The following is a 25561-nucleotide window of genomic DNA, read 5'->3' on the forward strand; positions in this document are numbered from 1 at the left end:
AGGCAACATATCACATGGGACCCATGCTAACGGTAGCAGAACTGCTTCCGCCCCCACCTGACTATCAAATCCCCAATTACTTCTGCATTCTGACACTTTGTAGTACACCCTGTGCAATTCTCTGTCTCGTGGTGCCAGGCTCCTTCAAGGTGTCGTCATCCTCAATGGTATTTAATGTTGAATATTGATTTGAAAATGCTACACTCCCAAGGGATTCCTGCAATTCCTACCTCTTCCAAGCCTTACAGATGACCACCCACTTTCTAATCTGAAATCAGTCTGGTGTGATCATTTCCTGAAACCTGTGATTCAGGAAATAGTCAACCACCATATATCCTGCAGTGAATCCAGCTGCCCCTTGAGCTTAGAAGCCCTCAGCATGAGTTTGAGCAGCTGGAGGCATTTCCTGCAAAGTTGGGCCTCTGGGACATATGAACTGTCCTGAAGTTCCCACAGGTGCAGGAATTGCAGGTCAAAGGTGCACCTGACCCTGCAACTTAAGATGGGACTAAAAAAAGGCAGAAAGTTGGCAGTTTGTGTCTGGGTTAAAGGGAAGCCTTGTGAGGAAGCCTGGCAGAAAACAGCTGAACTGATGGCCCACCATCCTCACTGACAAATAAATCCACAAGTTCTTCATGTTCATGATGTTGAAGGTCAGGGGACCTTGCGGGGGAGTGGTTTAAATAGATGATTAATAGTGGAGAAAAGAAGCAGAGGGTTTTCTTTTATCTGCAGGTGATCCTGGAGTTGTAAGCAGAGTTGATGAGGAGGATGAGGCCAGATAGCTCTTGATGTACTCCAGCCAGTTGACAAACCAGTCATTCCAGAAAGCCAGTTGGTGAAGGACAGCCAACATTTAGTCGCTTTTCTATTTATTTAGAGTTCCACATTACAAATATACACCTCCTAACTCACAGCCACAATTTTTACCTGTCTCTAAAGGGGGCTAAAGTGAATGTCTAGTTAATGATCACCACCAGCATACAATTAATTATAATTAATATACAATTAATATTATGGGCCAGTGGTTTAGCCACCTGCCAGACCTCCCCAAGTGCTACTTGGCCTCATTATCTTCTGTACACCTCTTGGACTTAGGCGATTGTAGATGGAGCCATACCAGGGGAATGACTAGGGTGGGATCATAGATTTTCTGGGAACAGAGGCAGGAAAAAGGAGCCGGGGTTGTTCTTGGGTCAGAACTCTCTTCCGGACAGGAAACGAATTAAAGTTAAGATTTTCATGTGGGTGACGATGTGGCGTGAAGACTACTAAGGATAGTGGGTGGGCTCTTGAAATTTGAGGGCCAATCGAAGGTCTTTCTGCTTCAGAGGAGCACCTGGCTACAGTACAAGATAAATAACTGAGAGGGTGCCTCAACATGAGAGCGTCCTCTCAGTGAATTTTTAAATGAAAAAAAGACAAAAAGCAGTCAGGCCTCCACTGTGGCAGAGTAGGGAGCCCCTCTACAGGGCAGCCTTTGGGTGCTCCCCCACCTGTAGACCTGCCAGGAGCTCTAGCCCTTGGCCTGCTCATGGCACCTGCTTACAGGCAGTTGATCTGCCCCCAGTTGCATTGGAGAAACTGGAGGTTGACTTGAAAATACCAGTTGGCCTCCTAAATGCACCTTTATCAAGGCTCTTAAAGAGGCTAATTGCCTACCCGCTTTGTGGGGGCAGACAGCCTTCCCGCCTCCCCCAAAATGGTCGGTGCCAGGAATGTTGTCTCCACCAGCGCCAGTATTTTCAGTCCCCCCCACCTCCATTTCCCGACATCAGAGGGCCTGAAAATTCAGCCCAAGCTATTTTCTGAGGCTAAAATTGTAGCATGTAATCATATTGAAAGGATTTGCTAACACTGATTGTTCCCTGTGGTGAATAATCTCGTGAAGCCTTTTCATCAGACTGGGTTATTAGGGGTAAATTAGCGGAAGGAGACATTGACCAGATAGTGTCAGTGGTATCCAGACATTTGAACAGGATAGAAGGAACTGATGAGAGGGTGGGTAGGAGGGGGATTTGGGATACGCTGGTAGGGTGGAGATGAAGGATATGGGGGAGTGTAACTGGGAGTGAGGGATAAGCTGAGAAGGTGACTAAATGAGATTGAGGAGTGAGGGATTTGGAGAGTGGGTGAGGGATATGGTAGGAGGGTGGGTAAGTGGAAATGAGAGATGTGGTGAGATGACCTCTGAAATATTGCCAAGTTTATTGGGCCTTTCCTGCTCTTAAATTTGCTTCCTTTTTAAGGGTGTAAATGTTCTTAAAGGCCTAGAACTTAGTCCGAGGGAATCAGAGTGGCTTTGAAGAATTCCTGTTTTTTCACTTCATTCTAACCCTCTTTTTCTTCCACAGGAGGATGGGAAGGTTCTGCAAAATTTAGACTTACTTTCACCATTGGAGGAGCCATTGAATTTGGACAGCTGATGTTACGGTCGGTATCACAAGGTGTGGCTTCACTCACTCGCCCTGCAGGCTTCCGCTCTGTCTCTCATGGCCCCACAGTCCTGACCCCACTCACTCTCCATGCTTTTTTTTTCTCCTTTATTCTTTGTCCCCGTATTTCTCAAAGCTGCTGATTCTTGCTGGGGTTCTGGTTGCTGTTGGGAAAGTTGTCTGTCCAGATGCTTAATGAGGCAAACCGTGGGGATGGACTACCCTTTACACATCCACTTATAGTGTCAGTCGCGACTCATTGGATAGCTCTCTTGCCTCCAAGTCAGGAGGTTGTAGGTTCAAGTCCAACTCCATAGACCTTTGCACATAATTCAGGCTGACACTCCAATGCAGCACTGAGGGAGTGGTGTGCTGTCAGAGGTTCCGTCTTGCAGGTGAGATGTTAAATTGACGCACTGTCTGCCCCCTGAAATGGCTGTAAGTAACCCTATGGCACTATTTCGAAAAAGTTCTCCTCTTCATTCTGGCCAACATTTATCGCTCAACCAACATCACTAAAAATAAGATATTCAGTCATTTATCATATCGCTGTTTGTTGGACTGTAGGCAAAATAGCTGCTGTTTTTCCTACAAGTGACTACAATTCATTGACTTTAAAGTGTATTGAGACATCCATGGGTCGTGGAAGCTGCTCTATAAATCTAAGCTTCTTCTTGAGAGCATTGTCCCCTGGGATCACTTGGTAAGCAACACTAGGAAATGTTTGGGTCCAAAGTCAATCATTGGTCCATCACAAAGAGTGGGTACTGGAAAAGGAGGGATTTATAACTTTTGGTTCATGGTAACTGATGAATCTGGAGTTCCTGATCTGTCCGGTACCCATAACTATTCATGTGCTGAGGGCTGAGGTTATTAACTGGTTTCTTTCAGCAGTGCGATCGAATTTGTTGACTGGAGTTAAATGGCTGCCTCCCATTCCTATGTTTCTTCTTATATTTCAGTTGTGCGATATTGGTCTGTGACCAACTGATCCAAGTTTGGCTGAATATTGGATGTGGCCCATTTCGTGGACCCTCAGGATTGGCTTATTACCAGCTCAGGGTTCATTTCACATTGACCTTCGGTGATGAAACCATTTGAATTCGTTTTTACTCTAACATTTGGCCAATGACCCCTAGTGTCTCCCAATCAAAATGAAATATGGAATAACTCAAGGTCTCATCATTGGGGGCACAGTACTGGTGGGGACTCTGTCACTGCAAAACACAGAGGTATAGTACTGGTGGGTATAGGTCTATTGCTGCATAACACAGGGGCATAGTACTGGTGGGTATAGGCCTGTCACTGTATAACTGTAGTACGTTACAGGTCTGTCACTCTGTAACACTGAGGTACAATACTAGTGGGTACAGTCTGACACAGTATAACACTAAGGAGTGGATTTCCAAATATTAAAAGGAGGTAATGCAACTGAGTGTGTACATATGGGTCCCTCAGGCATAAGTCCCTTAGCTGCTCACCTTAACTGGGGTGCAGGTTCCACCAGCACAGGTTGCTGGCTAACAATTATGGGAGTGGACATTGTTCAGTGAGTGCTAGTTGACTACTAAATTGTGGGAGCTTTACTGCAGCATCTGACATTGTCCTCACTTGGCAGTTACTTGTATATTTTCCAGCAGGGGTCACTGGATGGTATAATTTTGCCTCCCTTACCTAGACCTGGGTTGTGAAAGCAAATTTCTACTTCCTGAGATCTGCCAATCCAGCATGTCCCACAAATCAAACCTTCGCCCTTCTGGTCTTTAGGGCACCATTACATGCTGGCTTTGCCACTGACACCCTAGGAGAACTTAACCAGGTTTAAATGGACTATTGTGTAACAGTCACAGCCAAATCCAATCAGAGAGCCTGGAGGTAAGGAACATTGACCTGCATTGTGGGCAGAACAGAGCAGCCAGAAAGGATTAAAAGCAAGATCCTGGGAGTAGACCTCAATTAGAGAGCCTGCAGGGGGCGCAAGCATCAGCCAGTAAGATTAAAAAGAGCTAAAGTGATGTCAGCACAAGAGAAGGTGTTGATTAATGAGTAGCATGTGAGCTTTTTAAAATAATTCTTCAGCTTACTTTGGTTAAGTTTCGTTAGTCTAATAAATAGAGACTTGGGAATGCACCTCAGTCTTGTGGAATGCACATCCTGTTCCACGTGGGAACCCCGGGATACTTCTTGTGTCCTGGGAAAACATACAGGAACTATCAGCCAGAGGAGCTCAAGATGAGAGCTATGTGGGTAGTAGGTTTCTAGAGATGGTCACCCACAGCTTAAAGGTGTGCAGTCAGAGAGAGAATGGGTGACTGTCAGACAATCAAGACCAGGCAGGTAGTGGGGGTCCTTGAGTGCATCTCATTCTTAAACGTGTATTCAGTTGTGAATACTGGAGTGGTTTCTGTGTGGAGTATGGAAGATTGAGGAAATGATGGTTAAAAATAGACAACAAAAGAGTTGTTCCATGATTAATGGTATATACTTCAATGGAAGGAGCCTAGTGAATATGAAGTTGAGCTGAGGGTACAGATAGACACTTGGAAGAATGAAATCATAGCTTTTTTTTTTCTTTCATGGGATGTGGGTGTCACTGCTAAGGCCAACATTTGTTGTCCATCCCTCATTGCCCTTGGCTGAGTGACTTGCTGGGCCATTTCAGTGGACATTTAAGAGGCAACCCCATTGCTGTGGGTCTGGGGTCACATGTAGGTCAGGCCAGGTAAGGATGGCAGATTTTCTTCCCTAAAGGGTATAAGTGAACCAGATGGGTTTTTCCCAACTATTGGTAACGGATTCATAGTCACTATTACTGAGATTAGCTTTTATTAAAATTCCAGATTTTCCTGTTAATAGAATTTAAATTCCATCAGCTGCCATGGTGGGATTTGAACCCACCTCCCCAGAGCATTAGCTTGGGTCTCTAGATTACTAATATTACCATTACACCATCATTCCCCCATTACTGCAACGTGTCTTAAAGGAGGACAGGAATGACAGTTCACCTCTGGTTACAGGGGACTGAATTTTTCACAGGGACAGGATCCCCATCCCCCTGCCGTAAAAGTAGGAGGTGAGCCCGCTTGCACTTGGCCAGCTTGCTCCGCAGCCATTTAATGGCTGTCAGGCCTTTAATTGCCTTAAGACAAGACTTCTGCCCCCATCAGAGAGGAAGTCCCACCTCTGAGCTGCTGGCCATCAAATAGTTGGCAAATCTCTTGTCCCATCACTGCTACCAGGAGCAGAGGCCACTGCTGGTATTATATTGAGTCGCTTGAAGAAGAGGAGCCTGGAACAAGGTGAATCCAGGGTTTCGCTGGGGCCAGTCTGGCAGGCCCTGGCGACCAGTGGGGTGGATAGGGCAGAGGGGGAATGGAAACGTAAGGAGTGGGGGGGGGGTTCCACCAATGGGATCAGGGTATCTAAATCTTGAAGTGCTCCTCCACAGCTCCCTGGTAGCAGGACAGGTTGATGAAATAGGTAAGGCAGTATATGGGATACATTCCTTTATTAACCATGGCCTAGAATATTAAGAGTAAGGAATTATGCTAGAATTGTATAAAGCACTAGGTAGACTGCAGCTGGAGTACTGCGCACAGTTCTGGTCAATATATTACAGGAAGGATATGATTGTGCTAGAGAAGGTACAAAGGAGATTAACAAGGATGATGCCAGGTATGTAGAATTTTAGCTATGAGGAAAGTTCTCTTTGGAACAGAGGAGGCTGAGGGGAGATTTAATTGGGAGGTATAACATTTATGAGGCGCCAAGATTGAGTGGATAGGAAGTCGTATTTCCCTTAGGCGAGAGGTTAATAACCAGGGGCATAGATTTGAAATAATTGGTAGAAGGGTTAGAGGGGAGTTGATGTGAAATGTTTTCACCTAGAGGGTGGTGGTGGTCTAGAAATCAATACTGGAAAGGGTGGGAGAGGCAGAAACCCTCATCACATTTAAATACTCAATATGCACTTCAGGTGCCATAACCTACAGGACCGGCCAAAAAGAGTTGAAAAATGGCTTTAGGCTGGATATCATTTTTTCAACCAGCATGGACAGGATGGGCTTCCTGTGCTGTATGTATCTATGTTTCAATCCTGATCCCATTTCTGACCCCACCTGATGCATATAGTACTTAGAAGCATGACCAGAACCCAGCTCAGAACCCAGCTCAGAACCCAGGACTACTGAACAAAAGGAAACGAGTTTGCATTTGCCAGGATCGACAAGGAGGTTATATGTGGTTGAGGGGGAAAGTGGGTGTAGATTCCAAGAAAGCAGATCTGTACCACCTGTTTACTAGTGTGCTGTAACATGTATGTTTACTCATTGTTCTGCTCATTGTTTTCCAGCTGGTGAAATTCAAAAACATGGTCCCATTTGACCAGATTACCACTGAGGATCTGAACGATGCTTTCCCTGAAACCAAACTGAACAAGGAGAAGTTTTCCTTCCAGTCACATAAGTCCATCAGTGAGGTGTAACTGTCCCCTGCTGCAGCCTGTGCTCTCCACAAATGTAATTGTCTCTTGTAAAATAAAACAAAGTTCAGTGTTGAGTGCGGTGCTCCCTCTGTGATTTCCCTCTAATGGTGCCTTACTAGGAGCTGTGCAATTGGCAACTTCTTCACTCAACCTAAATGAAGCAAAATATTACACAATGGGAAATTACTCAGTGTTCTGTCACTGAGGACCAGCTGCCATCACTTTAAAAGTGTTATCTGGTCTTTATCTAGTTACTGTTTGAGGGAGCATGTGTGCAAATTGACTACCATGTTTCCTACATTACAGCAGTCCCAACATTTCAAAAGTACCTAATTGGCTATAAAGCACTTTTGGACATCCTGAATTTGCAAAAGGTGCTTATAAATATAAATTTTTCTCTGCTTATGCATAAAAAGCCAAATTACTGGAATGATAGAGATACAATGCAATACTTGGTGTATGACTGAATAATTCATGATTACACACCCATCTGATGTCAGTGAGTCAGCCTTTCAAAGATGGCTGTTGCAGAATGTCAGTCTCCATCCTGGCAGGGACTGGTACAATGGGCAGATTTTACGTTCCTCTGCTGGTGGGTTTGTAGACGGGGCTGGCCGTAAAATTTTTAGGATAGCCTTCCTAATGGGCTACTCCCACAATGACCTTTTCGAAATTTTACATTGGGATAGGTTGGTCTGCCCTTGCCCCAGTTGAGGCCCTTGAGCCCAGTCTCAATTTTTAGGTTAGCAGGAGGAGTTCTGGAGCAGTGGGGGGAAGCCTGAAGAAAGTAACCCTGCACAGGCCTTGGGCAGGATGGAGAGGTGGGGATGGCAGGGGAGGAACGCCTCCATCAGCAGCCTCCTTTTAACATCGGGCGCCCACCCAAGTGGTCTGGTCTCTGCAGATCTTTCCTCCCCCATCTCCTGTCCTTTCCACCAACAGCCCCACCCCTCTTTGGGACCCCCAAAGCTTACATGATCCTGGACTCCCGGGACTTAGACTCTGGGGGCTGCTTGTTCTGGCCACTTCCCCCTGAGTGAGGGGTGGAAGTCCTGCCTCCAGCCAATTAACGCTTGTTGGAGTGTTAAATGGCTGCAGGGCAGGCAGTATCGGCGGGGATGTGTTATCCGCTGACTCCTCAGATGGATGGAAGGGAAACCCCACCATCCTAAAAATTCTGGCCAATGTGTGTTTTTTAACCTTCCACCTCTTTTTGTGATTTGGGATTATTGATTTGGGATTAATATTTGTTGCAGTAAAGGTGCTGTTTTGTGCAGCCACAGATTAAAAAAATATCTTCAGCTCTGATTGCCAAACCTGTAAGTGTCTGGAAACGTTTGTTTGCCTTTGGCCATTTTGTTTTGCAAGTTTTTCTGTTTTGTCCTTCAACTAACTGGGCACTGTTCCTCTGTTAGACAGACAATGGTTGCTGACAGGCTGTTTGACCAAGGGGGCCTTAACAGGAAGATCTGACTCGTCGCTTTTCCAATGATTGAGAGTGGAATTCCTGGCTGATTTATTTTATGCCCCTTTCTCGCCGACAGTTATGGACCATTTGTAAATATCTCTATCATTACCCTAATGGAGATCAGCTCACTCTGGAGAAGCTGTAGATTGAACTTGGGAGCTTATGGTTTGATTTTCCGTTCAGCTACTTGAGGTACTGGGGAAGGCTTTGTATGAACATGTGAAAAGGTTTTCCCATTAATAACTAGTCCAATTATATAAGGCTGTTTTGCCCCTTGTTCAGACATTCTCTTAACAAGAATGAAGTATAAATGGTGTTTCAAATCCAAATCATTCTCCAGTTTTCTTGCTACAAAATTTCAGGAAGTGTTCAGTTAGCTCCCACTTCACCAAACCAGCCTGTGCTAGGAAGGAACCAAAAAGACTGAGAAATTTTCCCTTTCAATGAAGGGCAAATTATAGTGTCCCTGGAATATATACTAGTAATCCAGTGGCTTGGGCTAGTTATCCACTGAATGTGAGTTCAGATTTCATTATGGCAGTTTGAGAATTAGCACTTAGGTTTAAATGAGTTGGCAGTAAAAGTGGTCATGAAGCGTTAGTCATAAAAAAAACTAAACTGATTCAGTAATATCCTTCAGGGAAGGTAGCCTGCTGTTCTTACCTGCTCTGAACTTTATGTGACTTTAGTCTCTACACTAAAAAGGTTGACTCTGAACTGGCATAGAAAACCAATCAGTTGTATTAAGCAGTATGGTAACTTCTCAGGACAACTAATGATGGGCAATAATTGCTGGCCTTGTCAGTGACACCCAAGAATAAATAAAACATAATATCATAGAGGGCAGAAGAGTGTGCGGTTCCCAGTTCTGAAATTCTTGCAGCCTTGGGTCATCCTGAACAGGGAGCTGCTCCAAGACTTGAAGCACCTAGGTAGGCATTTTATAGATTCTAGGAGGTGTTGGGCGTCTTGAAGAATATTAAGGTGGATAAGTCCCCAGGGCCAGATGAGATCTACCCCAGAGTACTGAGGGAGGCAAGGGAGGAGATTGCTGGGGCCTTGACAGAAATCTTTGTATCCTCACTGGCTACGGGTGAGGTCCCAGAAGACTGGAGAATGGCCAATGTTGTTCCATTGTTTAAGAAGGGTAGCAGGGATAATCCAGGAAATTACAGGCCGGTGAGCCTTACGTCAGTGGTAGGGAAATTATTGGAGAAGATTCTTTGTGACAGGATTTACTACCATTTGGAAGCAAATGAGCGTATTAGTGAGAGGCAGCATGGTTTTGTGAAGGGGAGGTCGTGTCTCACTAACTTGATCGAGTTTTTCGAGGAAGTGACAAAGATGATCGACAATGGAAGGGCAGTGGATGTTATCTACATGGATTTCAGTAAGGCCTTTGACAAGGTCCCTCACGGCAGACTGGTACAGAAGGTAAAGTCACACGGAATCAGAGGTGAGCAGGCAAGATGGATACAGAATTGGCTTGGTCATAGAAGACAGAGGGTAGCAGTGGAAGGGTGCTTTTCTGAATGGAGAGCTGTGACTAGTGGAGTTCCGCAGGGATCAGTGCTGGGACCTTTGCTGTTTGTAGTATACATAAATGATTTGGAGGAAAATGTAACTGGGCTAATTAGTAAGTTTGCAGATGACACTAAGGTTGGAGGAGTTGCAGATAGTGAAGAGGATTGTCAAAGGATACAACGGGATATAGATCGTTTGGAGACTTGGGCGGAGAAATGGCAGATGGAGTTTAATGCGGACAAATGCGAGGTAATGCATTTTGGAAGGTCTAATACAGGCAGGAATTGTACAGTAAATGGCAGAACCCTTAAGTGCATTGATGGGCAGAGGGATCTGGGTGTACACGTCCACAGGTCACGGAAAGTGGGAACACAGGTGGATAAGGTAGTCAGGAAGGCATATGGCATGCTTGCCTTCATTGGCAGGGGCATTGAGTATAAAAGCTGGGAAGTCATGCTGCAGCTATATAGAACCTTGGTTAGGCCACACTTGGAATATTGCGTGCAATTCCGGTCGCCACATTACCAGAAGGATATGGAGGCGTTGGAGAGGGTGCAGAGGAGGTTTACCAGGATGCTGCCTGGTCTGGAGGTTATTAGCTATGAAGAGAGGTTGGAGAAACTCGGATTGTTCTCACTGGAGCGACGGAGATTGAGGGGCGACTTGATAGAAGTTTACAAAATTATGAGTGGCATGGACAGAGTAGATAGAAGCTTTTTCCCAGGGTGGAAGAGTCAATTACTAGGGGACATAGATTTAAGGTGAGAGGAGAAAACTATAGAGGAGATGTGCGGGGCAAGTTTTTTACGCAGAGGGTAGTGAGTGTCTGGAATTAGCTGCCAGAGGAGGTGGTGGAAGCAGGTACGATAGTGGTGTTTAAGAGGCAGCTTGACAAATACATGAATAGGATGGGAATAGAGGGATACAGACTCCGGAAGTGCAAAATGTTTTAGTTGATGGGCAAGATGATCGGCGCAGGCTTGGAGGGCTGAAGGGCCTGTTCCTGTGCTGTACTTTGTTTGTTTGTTTGTAGTGAATATTTTTGGTGGCCACACTTCAATTCTTTCAGGTTCTTGGACCATGGTATCAAATTGGTAATAATAATCAGAAAGGCCCCATGATGACTTTTGTGGGAGCAGGGATAATGCCTCGCTGATGCGTTTTGGACAGAGCTGAGGAGGGTGTTCAATGGGGACTTCGTGAGGTGGTATAGAGGGAGCTTTATCCTGTAAACAGTTGCTGTGCCTCACGGTCCCAGGAGTGTTTGATGAGGGCACTGTATAGCTGAACTGGAAAGTGTTCCTTTTGCTATCACCAATATCTCCTTTTAGTAAGCACATCATATAAAACAGGTAAGTTTTTTTTTAACTAAAAGCAGAATGTGCTGGAGATGTTCAGAAAGGTTCTGACGACAGATCTGCACTGAAATGTTAACCCTGTTTCTTTCTCCACTGATGCTGCCTGACCTTTTATGTTTTTATTTCAGATTTCCTGCATCTGCACTATTTTGATTTTGTCTCAGCATTTTAGCTCTTGATGATTATCCTGGAAGTAAAAACTTTGTGTTGACCCCCTCAGACATTTTATACACTTGCAGCATCCTCATCCAGGGGTTGTGGTTCAGTTGAGGCCATTGAGCAGTCATTGCCCTTTTGAGGCGTGGGCCAAGGATATTTCTGTGTTAGAGAGCTGGGGTAGTGAATGTCCCTTTAAGAAGCTGGACCAGCGGATGACGGGTGTCTGTCCCTTTAAAAGGGGCGGGGCAGCATCAGTCGCTGTCGATCCTTTTCCAGACGCTTCTCTATCAGTCCGGCGGGGAGATGGCGATCAACAGGCCGGGGGAGCCCGGTAACCAGAGGTAACCGGGGGCTTGTAGGGAGAGGGGAGCCATGTTCAGGCTGCGGACACTCAACTGGGCCTGGCTGGGGATTTGCTCTTATTTATTAATTAGATTGGTTATATTACTCCATGTATTAATTGTATTTTTATCAATTATATTTATTGTTGATATTATTGTATTTACCAATTATAATGTAGAAATGCAGCACAGGAGGGTTAGGGTTAGGGCCATTTGGCCCATCATGCCCTTGCCAGCTCTTTGAAAAAGGCCAGCTAGTTCACTCCCCAACTCCTTTCCCATCGTTTGCAATTTTCTTCAAGTATTTATTCAATCCCCTTTTGAAAGTTACTATTGAATCAAAAACAATTGTTGGCTCACCTAGGTCTGTGTCCTCTGGTTCTCTTGGCAGTGGAAACAGTTTCTCTAGAGTAAACAGGAGGATATGGAGTAGTTAGGAGGAACAGAGGGACCTTGGAGTGTGTGTCCACAAATCCCTGAAGGTAACAGGACGGGTCGATGTGGTTGAAGACATACTGCCATATGCCTTCTTATTCGAATATAAGAGAAGGGAGGTGATGCTAGAACTGTATGCAACACTATTTCGATCAAAGCTTGAATAATGCGTACAGTTCTGGTCACCACATTACAAGTAGGATGTGTTTGCAATGGAGTGAGTGCAGAGGAGATTTATGAAGATGTTATTAGTACTGGAAAATTTGGCTATGATGAAAGTTTGGGTAGGCTGGGGTTGTTATCCTCTGTTCCAAGGATACTGAGGGGTGACTTAATTGAGGTATATAAAATTATAAAGGGCCTAGAGTAAATAGGGATGACCTATTTACCTTAGAGGGGTCAAACACTATCGTCTATACCTTTTAAAGTAGTTGGTAGAAGGATTGAAGGGGAGATGTGGAAACATTTAATCACCCAGAGGATGGTAGGGACCTGGAACTCACTGCCTGAAAGGGTGGTTGAGGCAGAAATTTTTGCCATGTTTTAAGAAGTACTTGGACGTCTACGTGAAGAGGTGTGTCCTGAAGGCTACAGACCTAGCGCAGGAAGGAGGGATTAGGCTAAGGAGATTTCATGATTAGCATAGGACATGATGGATCGAATGGCCTCCTTGTTGTTCCATCATTATTAAGTGTCAGTTGTGGCTCAGCTGGTATCATTCTTGCCTCTGAGTTAGAGGGTTGTGGGTTCAAGTCCCATTCCAGAGCCTTGAGCACAAAATCCATGCTGAGGCTCCAGTGTAGTAATGAGAGAGTGCTGCACTGTCCGAGGTGCTGTCTTTTGGAGAGATTTGGATAGATGATAGATGTCCTGCTCTTTCAGGAGGATGTTAAAGATCATATGATACCAGTTTGAAAAAAAGCAGAGGTGTTCTACCTGGTGTGCTGGCCAATATTTACCCTCAATCAATACCTCTAAGTACAGATTATCTGGTCATTATCAAAGAGTAAGAGGTGATTTGATTGAAACCTTCAAGATCCTTGAGGGTTCTTGACAGGGTGGATATGGAGAGGATGTTTCCTCTTATGGGAGAATCTAGATCTAGGGGTCACTTTAAAAATAAGGGGTTGCTCATTTAAGACAGAGATGAGGGTATGAGTCTTTGGAACTCTTCAAAAGGCAGTGGAAACAGTCTTTGAATATTTTTAAGCAGAACTAGATAGATTCTTGATTAAGGGGGTGAAAGGTTATTGGAGGTATGTGGGAATGTGGAGTCGAGGCTACAATCAGATCAGCCATGATTTATTGAATGGCAGAGCAGGCTCGAGGGGCCAGGTGGCCTACTCCTCCTAATTCATATGTTCGTACATTGCTATTTGTGGAAGCTTGTTGTGTCCAAATTAGCTGCTGTTTTTCCTTAATGCAACAGTGACTAACATTTCAACAGTATTTCAATGTTTGTGAAGTGTTTTGGGATGTCCTGAGGTCATGAAAGGTGCTATATAAATGCAAGATTTTCTTTTTGAGCACCTCTAGCAAATCTCTTGGCTTTCTCTGCTCTAAGGAGAGCAATCCTAGCTTCTGCAGTCTCTCTTCCTTTACTGAAGTTGCTCATCTCTGGTACCATTCTAGTAAATATGCCCTGCACCCTCTCTGAGACATTGACACCCCAGAATTCATTATGATATTCCTGCTGAGGCCTAACTAGTGATTTATAAAGATTTAGTAACTTCAATGCTTTAGCACTCTGTGCCCCTATTTATAAAGCCAGCCAAGGACTCCATCTGCTTTTTATTTATTATTCATTCATTGACAGGATGTGGGCTTCGCTGGCTGGGCCAGCATTTATTGCCCATCCTTAGTTGCCCTTGAGAAGATGGTGGTGAGCTGCCTACTTGAACCATTGCATTTTGGCTTGCGAGGGCATTTCTTTTTTTAAAAAAAAAGTCAGCCACATTGCTGTAGGCCAGACCAGATAAACAGATTAGGTTTTTACAACAATGATTTCATAGTTTCCAGATTTTTATTGAATTCAAATTCAACCTGGGATTTGAACCCTGGTGCCCAGAGCATTACCTGTGTCTCTGGATTACTAATCCAGCGACAATATCACTATGCCATCACCTCAGCTATCTCAACTTGGTTTTGCCACCTTCAAGATTTGTGTACACTCCGGGACCCTCTGTTTCTGCATCTCCTGATTTTTTTTTTGTACCAAAATGTGTCACTTCACACTTCTCTGCATTAAAATCCATAGGCGATGTGTCTGCCCATTTCAAACGTTTGCCTGCATTGTCCTAAAATATGTCACCATCCTCCTCTTTGCCCTGGTATACTTAAGCCTAGGTTCTTACTGAAAAAGGAGACATGTCGAAGCTGATCATCTTGCATTCATCAGGACACGTCGCCAGAATACCAATATAAGGAAAAAAACAATAATTTATACTGATGTGAGAAGAGTGCTCATTGGTCGAGGTGTTGCCATGGAGAATGCACCAGTGATGGTGACCGACAGTTAACTGCCAAGCATTGTTTGAAATTTAAACCAGGCAGCTTGACCCTGATTGGTCAAGGCATTGCCCTGAGGAATGAGTCAGTGAATGGATATCACTTGTTTAGCTGAAGCAGGCGCAATGCGTGTACATGTTCTTTCTGTCTGCAAAGAACAGGGCCCTGTGTATTAATATATGTAGCTTCCAGTACACACACATGCGCCACACAATGAATCTGACTGACAATCCTAAATTGGTTGTCAACATAATTCTTAGCACACTGAAAATTATTTAGCAAATGTTGTCCAATCGCGGAATCACATCTAATGTTGGACACTGCTTTGAGTTTTGCAAGCGCAGGCTTGCTGGGTATACAGTCTCTACCTTTCCCATTGCGAACAGTGGAAGGGACGTGCTGTTTGATACGATCCACCAGTTTTTGGGACATACGGCCTACATACCTAGCTTCGCACTGACATCAAAATCATATACCACATTACTCATTTGTGTGATAGGCAGAACATCTTTTTGGCTTGACGGCAGAATCCTGATAGTGGTGAATACTGCTTGTGTTTCTACTGTAAAGAAGCAGTGTGGAACAGCTAGCTTCACCTGTTGCTCAAATTTTTGAGATACCTTGTCCTTCCAGGGTGACCTGAGGTCGACTGGGCACATTTCAGGCCTGAAAGTGATGGCTTTAGGCCCATATGTGAGTTTGCATGACATGCAGGATGCTGCCATCAAGCCAAAAAGACATCCTGCCTATCACACAAATGAGTAATGTGGTATGTGAATTTGAGTGCCAGTCCTGATACACCACTTCCATATCTAAAGAGGATTGAAAGATTGTAGCCAGAGTCTTCACAATTTCCACCTTTATTTCCCTCAGCAACTTGGGATGCATCCCATCGAGACTAGGTAGCTAACCCACCCCAAGTACTGCCAATTTTTTTCAGTAACTTGTCCTGGATTTTGTTTTAAAATAACAGTGAGACTAATGGTGCTCATCATTATTATGGAGTAAATTGATACATACACATTTAAATGTGGAAATCAGAAGTTCTTGTAAGAGATGCCACAGTCACCCACAGGGGTGTGCTATATCAGTCCTCACTGATGGTGTGAATTTGGGATACTGCTACTAGCTCCACACTAAAGGTGTCATTAGAAGGTTGAGCTGTTTCACTGAAGACTAAGTGAATTTTTTAATGGCATACCAAACAACCCCTCCTGCCTTGAAATTGCATCTTTTTAAGTGTGATGTCACTTTCCCCCAGAAATTAATTTTTGTTGGAGACTTAAAAAATTTAAATTTTTTATCTGCTCCCCCTCCTAATCTCTTTATATCGCCATTTCTTCATGCCATCTGTCTTTTCTGATCATTACTTTTTGTATGATTTAAATCTAATTCATATTCTTCCTAGTTTAAACTCTGCGTGATTTGGTGAGGATCCTTTAGTCTGGTTGAGGAGCCTTGCTGTTGCTTACCTTGCTCACATATGTCTTGTTTAGAGCATGTCTCTTCTCAAAATCTCTGCAAAACTTTCTGGGCAGCTGTCAGTGAGGTGAACAATGAGAATCTCCTTTCCCAGATGATCTAAGAATCTAGGCCCACCTCTTTATTTTTAACCTACCTAATATTGTTACTGCCTCTTTTACCACTACATTGGCAGCATCCTCTTTAGTGAAGACAGATGCAAAGAACTCATTCAATGTTTCAGCCATGCCCTCTGCCTCCACAAGAAGAGCCTGTTTGGTTCTTAATCAACCCCACCATACTTTAACTGCTCTTTTACTGTTTAAATGTTTATAAAATATTTTTAGTTCCTGCTAATCTATTCTCATGCTTGCTCCGTCTTATTTCCTCTTTGTTTTTTAGACCTCCCCTGTGCTTTCTACATGTAATTTGGTTCTCTAATATATTAAGGACCTTACTGTTGTTACAAGCCATTTTTTTTCTGTTTATTATATTAATTGCATCTAATTAACATTAACCTAATTATCATTTGGTACATGCTGCAAAGTGGATAACTTCATGTTTCATATTTCTCCATTACATTCCATCTGTCATATTCTTGTTCACTCATTTTAACTTGTCTATATCTTTTTGCAGGCTCTTTGCATCTTCCGCACATCTTGCTTTCCCATGTTGCCACAAACATGGATGCATTACACTGAGAACCCTCAACCTAAGGCACTGATAAACATTGTAAATAGCAGACTCCAAGCACTGATCCTTGTGGTACCCAACTAGTTGCATCCTTCCAACCTGAAAATGACCTGTTTGTTCCTTCTCTGTTTTCTGTCATTAACCAATCCTTAATCCCTGCTAATATATTACCTCTCTTTTGTTATGGCTTTATTAACCTCCGTCACAACTTATAGTGATTGTGTATCTGTACTCCTAGATCCATTTGCTCCTCTACCCCATTTAGATTTTATTTTCTAAATAATGTGACCTCCTTGTTTTTATTACCAAAATGTAATGCCTCACACTTACATTGAGATTCATTTGCCCATTCTGCAAGTTTGAATGTCATATTGCAATTTATTGTAGTCCTTATCAGTGTTGATAATCCACCTCAATTGATGTTGTCCACAAGTTTAGAAAATGCGTTTTTGATTCCAAAGTCTATGCTAAAATGTGAAGAACACTTTACCAATTAATTATTTCTCATTATTTAAGGTGGACTGCTTCAGATCTTTATTTTTCTCAAAACTTATAAATGAAGACGTCTCAGTTTGTTTTACAGCTCCTGGGAGAGAGGGAATCAGCAAATCAGCTGGAAGTAGAATGCAAATTTTTTTTATCAAAAAAAGTGGAATGATCCAAATTTCAAATTAAACAACACAAAGCTGCAAATTGGCAGTTTAGTAATTAAAATTAAAATGATATGCTTTGAACATAGCAGTAGATTATTGGGAATGTTCCCACTAATTAACAGCACTGAGCAATTAATGAAAAGTTTAATACCAATATAAAAATATTTTATTGAACAATAATGGAAATAGTGGCAATAAGTGATTATACTCTGCAACAGTTGTTAACATTCTCAGTGATAACTGATTTGTAATACCCCTGGCATTAATCATAGAAACAGCTGGTAATATTCCTCCCAGAATAGCTGTCAATAATAGATTGTTACAATAGCTGATAATACTCACAATAACTAGTAATAAATCTAGCAATAACTGATCATATCTCAATAATAACTCAATAATAAATCCAACTTTGAGGGAGGGAGTGGAATCTCTCTCAGTTCACAAGTGGCACACGCAAGGCAGTGCATGTGGTATTTGTGGAGCTGCCTTCTACTGTTAGTTGTTTAATTGTCCACCAGGATTCGTAACTGCATGTAGCAGGACTGCAGAGCTTAGATCTGATGCATTGGGTGTGGGATTGCTTAGCTTTGTCTATTACATACTGCTTCAGCTGTTTGGCATGCAAGTAGTCCTGTGTCTTAGCTTCACCAGTTTGACACCTCATTTTTAGGTATACCTGGTGCTGTTCCTGGCATGTCCTCTTGCACTGTTAATTGAACTGCATGATGCCCCCGGTTGATGGTATTGGTAGAGTAGGGGATATGTCAGGCCATCTTCTCATATCCCTTTCCTTTAGCCACCTATCTAACCTATACTTCATTACTGACATGTTCGCTCTGCCCCAAACCTCTCATTTAATATCTATGCCCCCTCAATCATTCCTGGTTGTTCTCCATTGACCACCATCAAGAAGTGCATGTGTGGACATCAGGCCTTTGTGTTGAACAGCCCACTGACATTTACTGTCTAGGCTTTTAGCCTGAATGAGATAGTGGAGATGTGCATGTGAAACTATCCCCTAAACCTCACTAGCGACAATTCCACCCAGGGTGGAAAGGTGGAATCTGCTGGGTCACAAGGCATTGTAAGAGGCAGGTGCCCCTATTTGAATGTGACATTACACTGTTGTTTCCTATGCTTGCAGCTTGCTGATGTTTTTTGACCACGTAGAGCTGTCATTCAGTGATGTGGACAACATGCTGGAGGCTTTCAAAGGCTCAAGAAAGGGAACTGTTTACCTGATGCCATACCAAGTAAGTAACATTGCATCTTCCACACCTGAGAACTGCTGAACAGAAGCTTGTGTTCATTCCTACATTTAATAAACACATAGGCTTTTTATTTTCACGTACATCACCAGCTGTCATCACCTGTTAGAATAGAAAAAACTATCTTTCACTTCATGTACCAGGGTTCAGCTCCAGCCAAGATTACTGGCATGATGGTCTCCTCTTGCTTTGAAACTGGCTGCTTAACAGCACGATATGCTGTATTCAGTGACCGACCTGTACCTGGGTGTAATGTTCCCTCTAAACTGCGCAGCAGTCCTAAATTTCTGTACAGGCTGCACATAAGTCTTAAGTTACCGTGCCTGTGTGGCCAAACAAAAATAAAACAAAAGGCCTGCATTCTTAAATGCCACCCATGCATGACTAAATAAAAATTATAGGGTATGTTGCCCACCAGAACTGTACACCAGTTATATACAGTGATAGGTCTGGACCCGCCAGTACTCTACACAATGTTAGACTGTGCCCACCAGTGTATGTACCCTATTGTTGTAGAGTGACCCCAGTTGTGACAAACATAACCGTGAAACAGTAACCCTGCCCCAGTAGTGACAGGCCTGTACATGTATACCTGGATGTATTTGTTTGTGCTTGTTATATCCAATGCCACATTGCTGTCCTATTTCTGTGCTTTGCAGGTAGTATTTGTGGCAAAAGATAACAGAGAGGCGCTGAAATCCTTCACAATGCCATTTTACCTGATGAAGGGCTGTGAGATCAAACAACCAGTGCTTGGGGCAAATTACATCAAAGGAACCATCAATGCTGAGCCACATGGTATGTGGGAGTAAAGAGGGCATTCCAGTGGTTCTCCTGTGTGTAATATGAGAGAAACTAAAATTCTTCAACTCTTTTATATGTAACAAGTGGAGGCAGGAATGAGTGATAATGAGGTCCAATTCTGGGTTAATGTGTTGTACTATCGCTCGATCCAGTAATGGATTAGCACACCACCATCTACTGGATTCTACACTCTATTAGCATACTGGTTTCACTAAATCCAAAGCTAGATTAATGCACTGCCTCGCACTGGATTCTGCACTGGGTTAGCAACTGACCGTTCACTGGATTTCGTCTTGGGTTAACTGGAAGTAATTGCACCTCCTCCAATGTTAGACCAACAAGCTGACAACATAGAGGCAATGGAGAGGTCAGCAGAGTTGGTGGAGAGAGAGAGCTGGATATCATTAATATATATGTGGAACCTGACTGCTTATCTTTAGATGATGTTACCACGGGCCAACATGAAGGTAAGGAAGAGGAGGATAGATTCTTGGGAAACTTGGAGGTAATAGTGTGATGAGAAGCCATTGTAGGAGATGCTGTTGCTATGACTGGACAAATAAGAACAGAACGAGTTTCAGACAGTTCCACTTACCTGGATAAGAGAGAAGAAACGTTGGAGAAAGATGTTGTGGTCAACTGTGGTGAAGACTGCAGAAAGGTCGCGAAGGATGAGGGGGATTAATACAGCATTGTTAGAGGATGTCATTTTTTAAAATCCTGGTCAGGGCTGTACTGGTGCTGTGACAGGCGAATAAACATGGCTGGAGGGTTTCAAACATGGAGTTGAAGAAGAGGTGGTCAGGGAATTAGAAGGGGACAGTGTATTCGAGGGCATTTTTGAAGGTGGGAAGGTGCTGTGTGGTGGTGGTTTTGAAAAGGAGATGGGTCCTAAGAAAAGGGTACCAGTTCCTGACATTTAGCATGGAGACTTGGAAGGGAAGTTGGGTTGTCAGCAGTTTAATGGGGTTGGTGTCCAGGAGGCAGGAAGTGTATCTGCTGGACAAGATGAGCTCAGAGAACCTAAGGGGAGATAAAATCATAGAAAAATACAGCACAGGAGGAGGCTTTTTGCCCCATTGAGTGTCTTTTGAAGAATAATTCATTTAGTCCCACTCCCCCTCTCTTTCCTCACATACCTGAAAATTTTTCTCCTTCAAGTATTTATCCAATTCCCTGTTGCAAGCTACGATTGAATCTGTATCTACCATCCTATCAGGCAGTGCTTTCCAATCCTAACCATTCACTGGATAAAGTATTTTCCCTCGTGTTTTCCTCTCTTTGCTAATTACCATTAAATCTGCTCCCTCTGGCTATTGACACTTCAACCATTGGAAACAGTTTCTCTTTATTTATTCTATCTAAATCTTTCTTTAATTTTAAAGACCCCTAACAAATTTCATCTTGGCCTTCTCACTAAGGAGAACAACCCCAGCTTCTCCAGCTCTCCACATAACATCAATCCCTCATACCTGGAACCATTCTCGTAAATCTCTTCTGTGCCTTCACCAGCACCTTCACATCCTCCTTAAAGTTTGGTGCCCAGGATTGAAAATAGGTACTTCAGCTGAGGTTTTTGTACCCTCTGCCTCTATTTACAAAGTCCAGAATCCTGTATGCTTTACTAACTGCTTTGTTAACCTGCCCTGCCATCTTCAAAGAATGTCCCTCCCTTCTTGCACATCTTTTAGCATTGTATCCTTTAGCTTGTATTGTCTCTTCTCATTCTTCCTACAAAAATGTATCACTTCACATTTTACTGCATTGAATTTCATCAGCCATGTGCCTGCCCATTCCAATATCCTCTACCCTTTTGAAGTCTATTGCTACCTTCAATGCTTATTGCACTTCCAAGTTTAATGTCATCTGCAAATTTCAAAAGTGTGCCCTGTACCTCCCAAGTCCAAGCCATTTATGAATATCAAAATCTTTTTTCTATTCCCCTCAAAAACAGCAGAACTCCACATACCTCCCTCCAGTTTGGGGGAAAAACAACCATTCACAACTGTTTTCTATCTCTAGGTCAATTTTGCAGCCATACTGTTAAGTTAACTTTTTATCCCATGGGCATCAATTTTTCTAATCAGCCGTTTGGAAAACCATATACACAACATCATCAACGTTGCCATCATCCACTTTCTCTTATGTAGGACTTAGAAGCAGGAGTAGGCCATTTGGCCCCCTGAGCCTGCTCCACCACTCAATAAGGTTGTGGTCTCAGCTCCTCTTTCCTGACTGCACCCCATAACCTTGACTCCCTTGTTTAACAAAAATCCATCTAAGTCAAAGACCCAACATCCACTACCTTCTGGGGAAGAGAGTCCTACACGCTAATGACCCTCTGAGAGAAAAGAAATTCTAATCTTTTTTTTGAAAAGGGAGACCTCTGTCCCTGAGATCTAGTTTCCTCCACAAGAGAAAATGTGCTCCTTGCATCCACCCAATCTATTCCCCTCTTGATCTTGTTTGTTTAAATTTAGATCACCTCTCATTCTTCTAAACTCCAATGGGTACAGGCCTAACCTGTTCAACCTTTCTTCTTAAGATAAGCCTTTCATCTCAGGAATGAGTCAAGTGAACCTTCTCTGAACTCCTTCTAAAACAATTATATCTTTATATATTTTTTTCTCTCATCAGAAAAGTCCGTCAAATTAGCCAAACATAATTTTCCCTCCACAAATCCATGCTGGCTCTCTGTTAGTCCATGCTTGTCCAAATAATAATTTTCTCCCCAGATTATTGCTTCTAAAAACTTCCCCACCACTGAGTGCCCTGTAGTTTATCATTCTAAACTACTAGGTTTATCCTTACACACTTTCTGAACAAGGGTGTAACATTTTCAATTCTCCAGTCTTCTGCCACAGCTCCCTTTAAGAATGTAGAATTGGAAGAATGTATTCAGCACCTCTGCAATTTTTATCTTTGTTCCCTCAGCAACTTGGATGCATCACATCTGATGGGGTGATTTCTCCACTTTAAGTCCTGCCAGCCTTTTTTTTTGTATCCCTGCTTTATCTATTTTTATCTCATCCAATATCCTAACAACATCCTCACTTACTGTAGCTTTGGCAAAGTTGTCTTCCTTCGTAAACACTGATGCAAAGTCCTCTGATAGATCTCCATTTTGGTCCCTAATCAGCCCCGCCAATCCTCTGACAACTCTTTTATTATTAATGTCTGCAGAAGACCTTTGGATTCCACTTTGTTAGCTGACAATCTATTCTCATACTCTCTCTTTGCCCTTCCTTATTTCCTTTTTCATTTCTCTGTGCTTTTTACATTCAGCCTGATTCTCCCTTGTATTATGAAGCTGAAATCTGCCAAACGTTCCCTTTTTCTTGCTTCATTCAACTCGCTAACCTTGTCATCCAGAGAACTCTAGCTTTAGTTGCTCCCCCTTTCCCCCTCATGGAATGTACCTAGACTGTCCCCAAACAATCTCCTCTTTAGAGGCCATTCATTGCTCCATGTGATTTCTGCCTGCCAGCCTTTGACACCAATTTACCTAGGCCAGCTCTCTACTCAATTCACTGAAATTAGCTCTTCTCCAGTTAGTATTTTTATTCTAAAATTGCTTCAACTTCCCCACAACTAATCTAAACCTATGATCACCTATTCCCGAGATGCTCCTGGACTGTCACTTTCTTGACTTACTCGACCCACTTCATTCCTCAGGTCTAATCCAATAATGCGTTGTCTTTCCTCATTTGGCAGGAAATTTGATCAAGAAAATTCTACACAATCTCTTCAGAAATTCCTCCCCTTCTCCGCCCTTAACATAATTAATATTAGAAAAAGGGAGAATGAGCAATTTTCTTGCAGTCTGCTTCTGCATTGTTTTTGCACTATTTGGTGGCTATTAGTTGATTAGCTTCTTCTATTGTTTCTTAACTGCAAATAGATTGTGTTTTTGTTCCCTCAAGGGCATTCTCTCAAGCACAGTAACACTTCTGTTAATCAAAAGTGCTACCCCTCCTTTTTTCCTTCCTGAACACTTTGTACCTGAAATATTGACCATCTAATCTCCCCTTCTTTGAGCCATTACACCACATTCCCACGTAGCTGTTTGTTCCTGCAGCTCAAAAACCTTATTAATCATACTTGTGCATTTACACATGTGCAGTCCAAACCTAACTTAGATCTCTTGATATTTTCCATGGTCCCATCTGATTCTATATTATTTCGAACTCTAATTGTCTCCCCTAGTCATCTATGCACCTTTTTTCTACTTTTAAATAATACTTCTTGGTGAACGTGTCCCAGTGCTGCAAAAATCTGAAACCTTCCCTTCCCTACTGTGTCTCTCTCTCTCCACGCATTAACCTCCTATTTCTAGTCTCCATAACGCATGGCACTAGAGGTAATCAAGAGGTTATATACTTTGAGGTCCTGCTTTGAACTTCCTCCCTAGCTCCTTAAACTCTGATTGCAGGACCTCAGTCCTCTTCTTTCCTGTGTTGTTGGTTCATGACATCTGGCTCTTCCTCTTCCCCGACAATATTCTACACCATCCCTTACCCTGGCACCAGGGAGGCAACTTCCCATAAGGGTCTCATATAGGTGGTAGCAGAACTGCCTGTAAGTCCCCTTGATTATCAAATTCCCAATTACTACTGCATTCCTACACTTTGTTGTACCACCCATGTAGTCCTTTGCCTCATAGTCCTAGACTTGGGTTTGCACCCCATCAAAGGTCATTGCACTCAGCCACACTCAGTTCTGAATATGGATTTGAGTGACGCATCTGCTGGAGGATTCCAGTATTGCCCGTCTCTTCCAACCCTTATGGCTGCCCACTTTCTATTCTGATCTCTGTTTGTGGGGGTGACCACTTCCTAAAACCTGTGACTTGCAAACAGTCAGCCACCATATGTCTTGCAGTGAATCCAGCTGTCTCTCATGCTCAGAAGCCTTCAGTGTAAGAGTGGCTGGAGGCACTTCCTGCAAAGATAGGCCTCAGGGACTGATGGGGCTGGATTTTACAGGGCACTGAGGCTCCTGACCCCAAGCTGAAATGTCAGCAGGAGCCTACCCAGTTGAGGTATGGCTGCCCTGCAGCTATTTAATGTCGATTGGCCATTAATTGGCTGGAGACAGGACTGCTGCCCAACAGGGACAGGAAATTCCACGTCAGAGCTGCTGGCCAATCAGAGGCTGGCAGCTGCCCAGTACCAGCAATGCCACTGAGCAGTGGCCATTGCTAGTACTGCACTCAAGCAATGAGGAGACGAGCTGTGCCGGATCATGTAAGTGCATTTTTTGGTTCATTTATGGAATGTGGGTGTTGCTGACTAGGATAGCATTTATTGCCCATCCCTAACTGCCCTTGAGAAGGTGGTGGTGAGCTGCCTTCTTGAACCATTGCAGTCCCTGAGGTGTAGGTACACCCACAATGCTGTTAGGGAGGGAGTTCCAGGATTTTGACCTAGTGACAATTGAAGGAATGGCGATGTAGTTCTAAGTCAGGATGTTGAGTGGCTTGGAGGGGAACTTCCAGGTAGTGATGTTCCCAAGTATCTGCTGCCCTTGTCCTCCTAGATGGTAGCGGTTGTGGGTATGGAAGGTGCTGTTTAAGGAGACTTGTTGAGTTTCTGCAATGCATCTTGTAGATGCTATACACTGCTGCCGCTGTTTGTTAGTGGTGGAGGGAGTGAATGTTTGTGGAAGGCATGGCAATCATGTTTTGTCCTGGATGGTGTTAAGCTCCTTGAATATTATTGGAGCTATATTCATCCAGGCAAGTGGAGAGTATTCATCACATTCCTGACTTGTACCTTGTAGATGGTGGACAGGAGTCAGGAGGTGAGTTACTTACTGCAGGATTCCTAGCTTCTGACCTGCTCTTGTAGCCACAGTATTTGTATGGTTAGTCCAGTTCAGTTTCTGGTCAATGGTAACAATGTTGATGGTGGGGGATTCAGCAATGGTAATGCCATTGAATAAGGGGTGATGGTTAGATTCTCTTTTGTTG

General features: G+C 43.4%; 2 protein-coding genes across 4 annotated transcripts in view; both read left to right on the forward strand.

Annotated features, from left to right (window-relative positions):
- Positions 1–7056, forward strand: part of LOC144699692 (uncharacterized) — a 112795-nt gene extending 105739 nt beyond the window's left edge. For 2 of the 3 annotated variants that reach the window (XR_013580593.1, XM_078570833.1), the window contains 2 exons: positions 2355–2447; positions 6787–7056. Coding sequence is in view for 1 of the 3 variants with exons in the window: in XM_078570833.1 (XP_078426959.1) it covers positions 2355–2447; positions 6787–6818 (125 nt within the window). In the remaining 2 variants the exon portion in view is untranslated. The remainder of the gene's footprint in view (positions 1–2354; positions 2448–6786) is intronic. The other variant, XR_013580594.1, reaches the window with a different exon arrangement.
- Positions 7057–11585: 4529 nt separating this feature from the next.
- The window catches only part of LOC144699696 (WW domain-binding protein 2-like), a 35419-nt gene continuing 21443 nt past the window's right edge, over positions 11586–25561 (forward strand). The window contains exons 1-3 of the mRNA XM_078570837.1: positions 11586–11768; positions 18663–18771; positions 19446–19584. Of these exons, the coding sequence (XP_078426963.1) occupies positions 11731–11768; positions 18663–18771; positions 19446–19584 (286 nt within the window). The 5' untranslated portion in view covers positions 11586–11730. The remainder of the gene's footprint in view (positions 11769–18662; positions 18772–19445; positions 19585–25561) is intronic.

This window comes from Cetorhinus maximus, chromosome 24 (assembly GCF_964194155.1).
Source record: "Cetorhinus maximus chromosome 24, sCetMax3.hap1.1, whole genome shotgun sequence".
In the NCBI taxonomy this organism is placed as follows: Eukaryota; Metazoa; Chordata; class Chondrichthyes; order Lamniformes; family Cetorhinidae; genus Cetorhinus; species Cetorhinus maximus.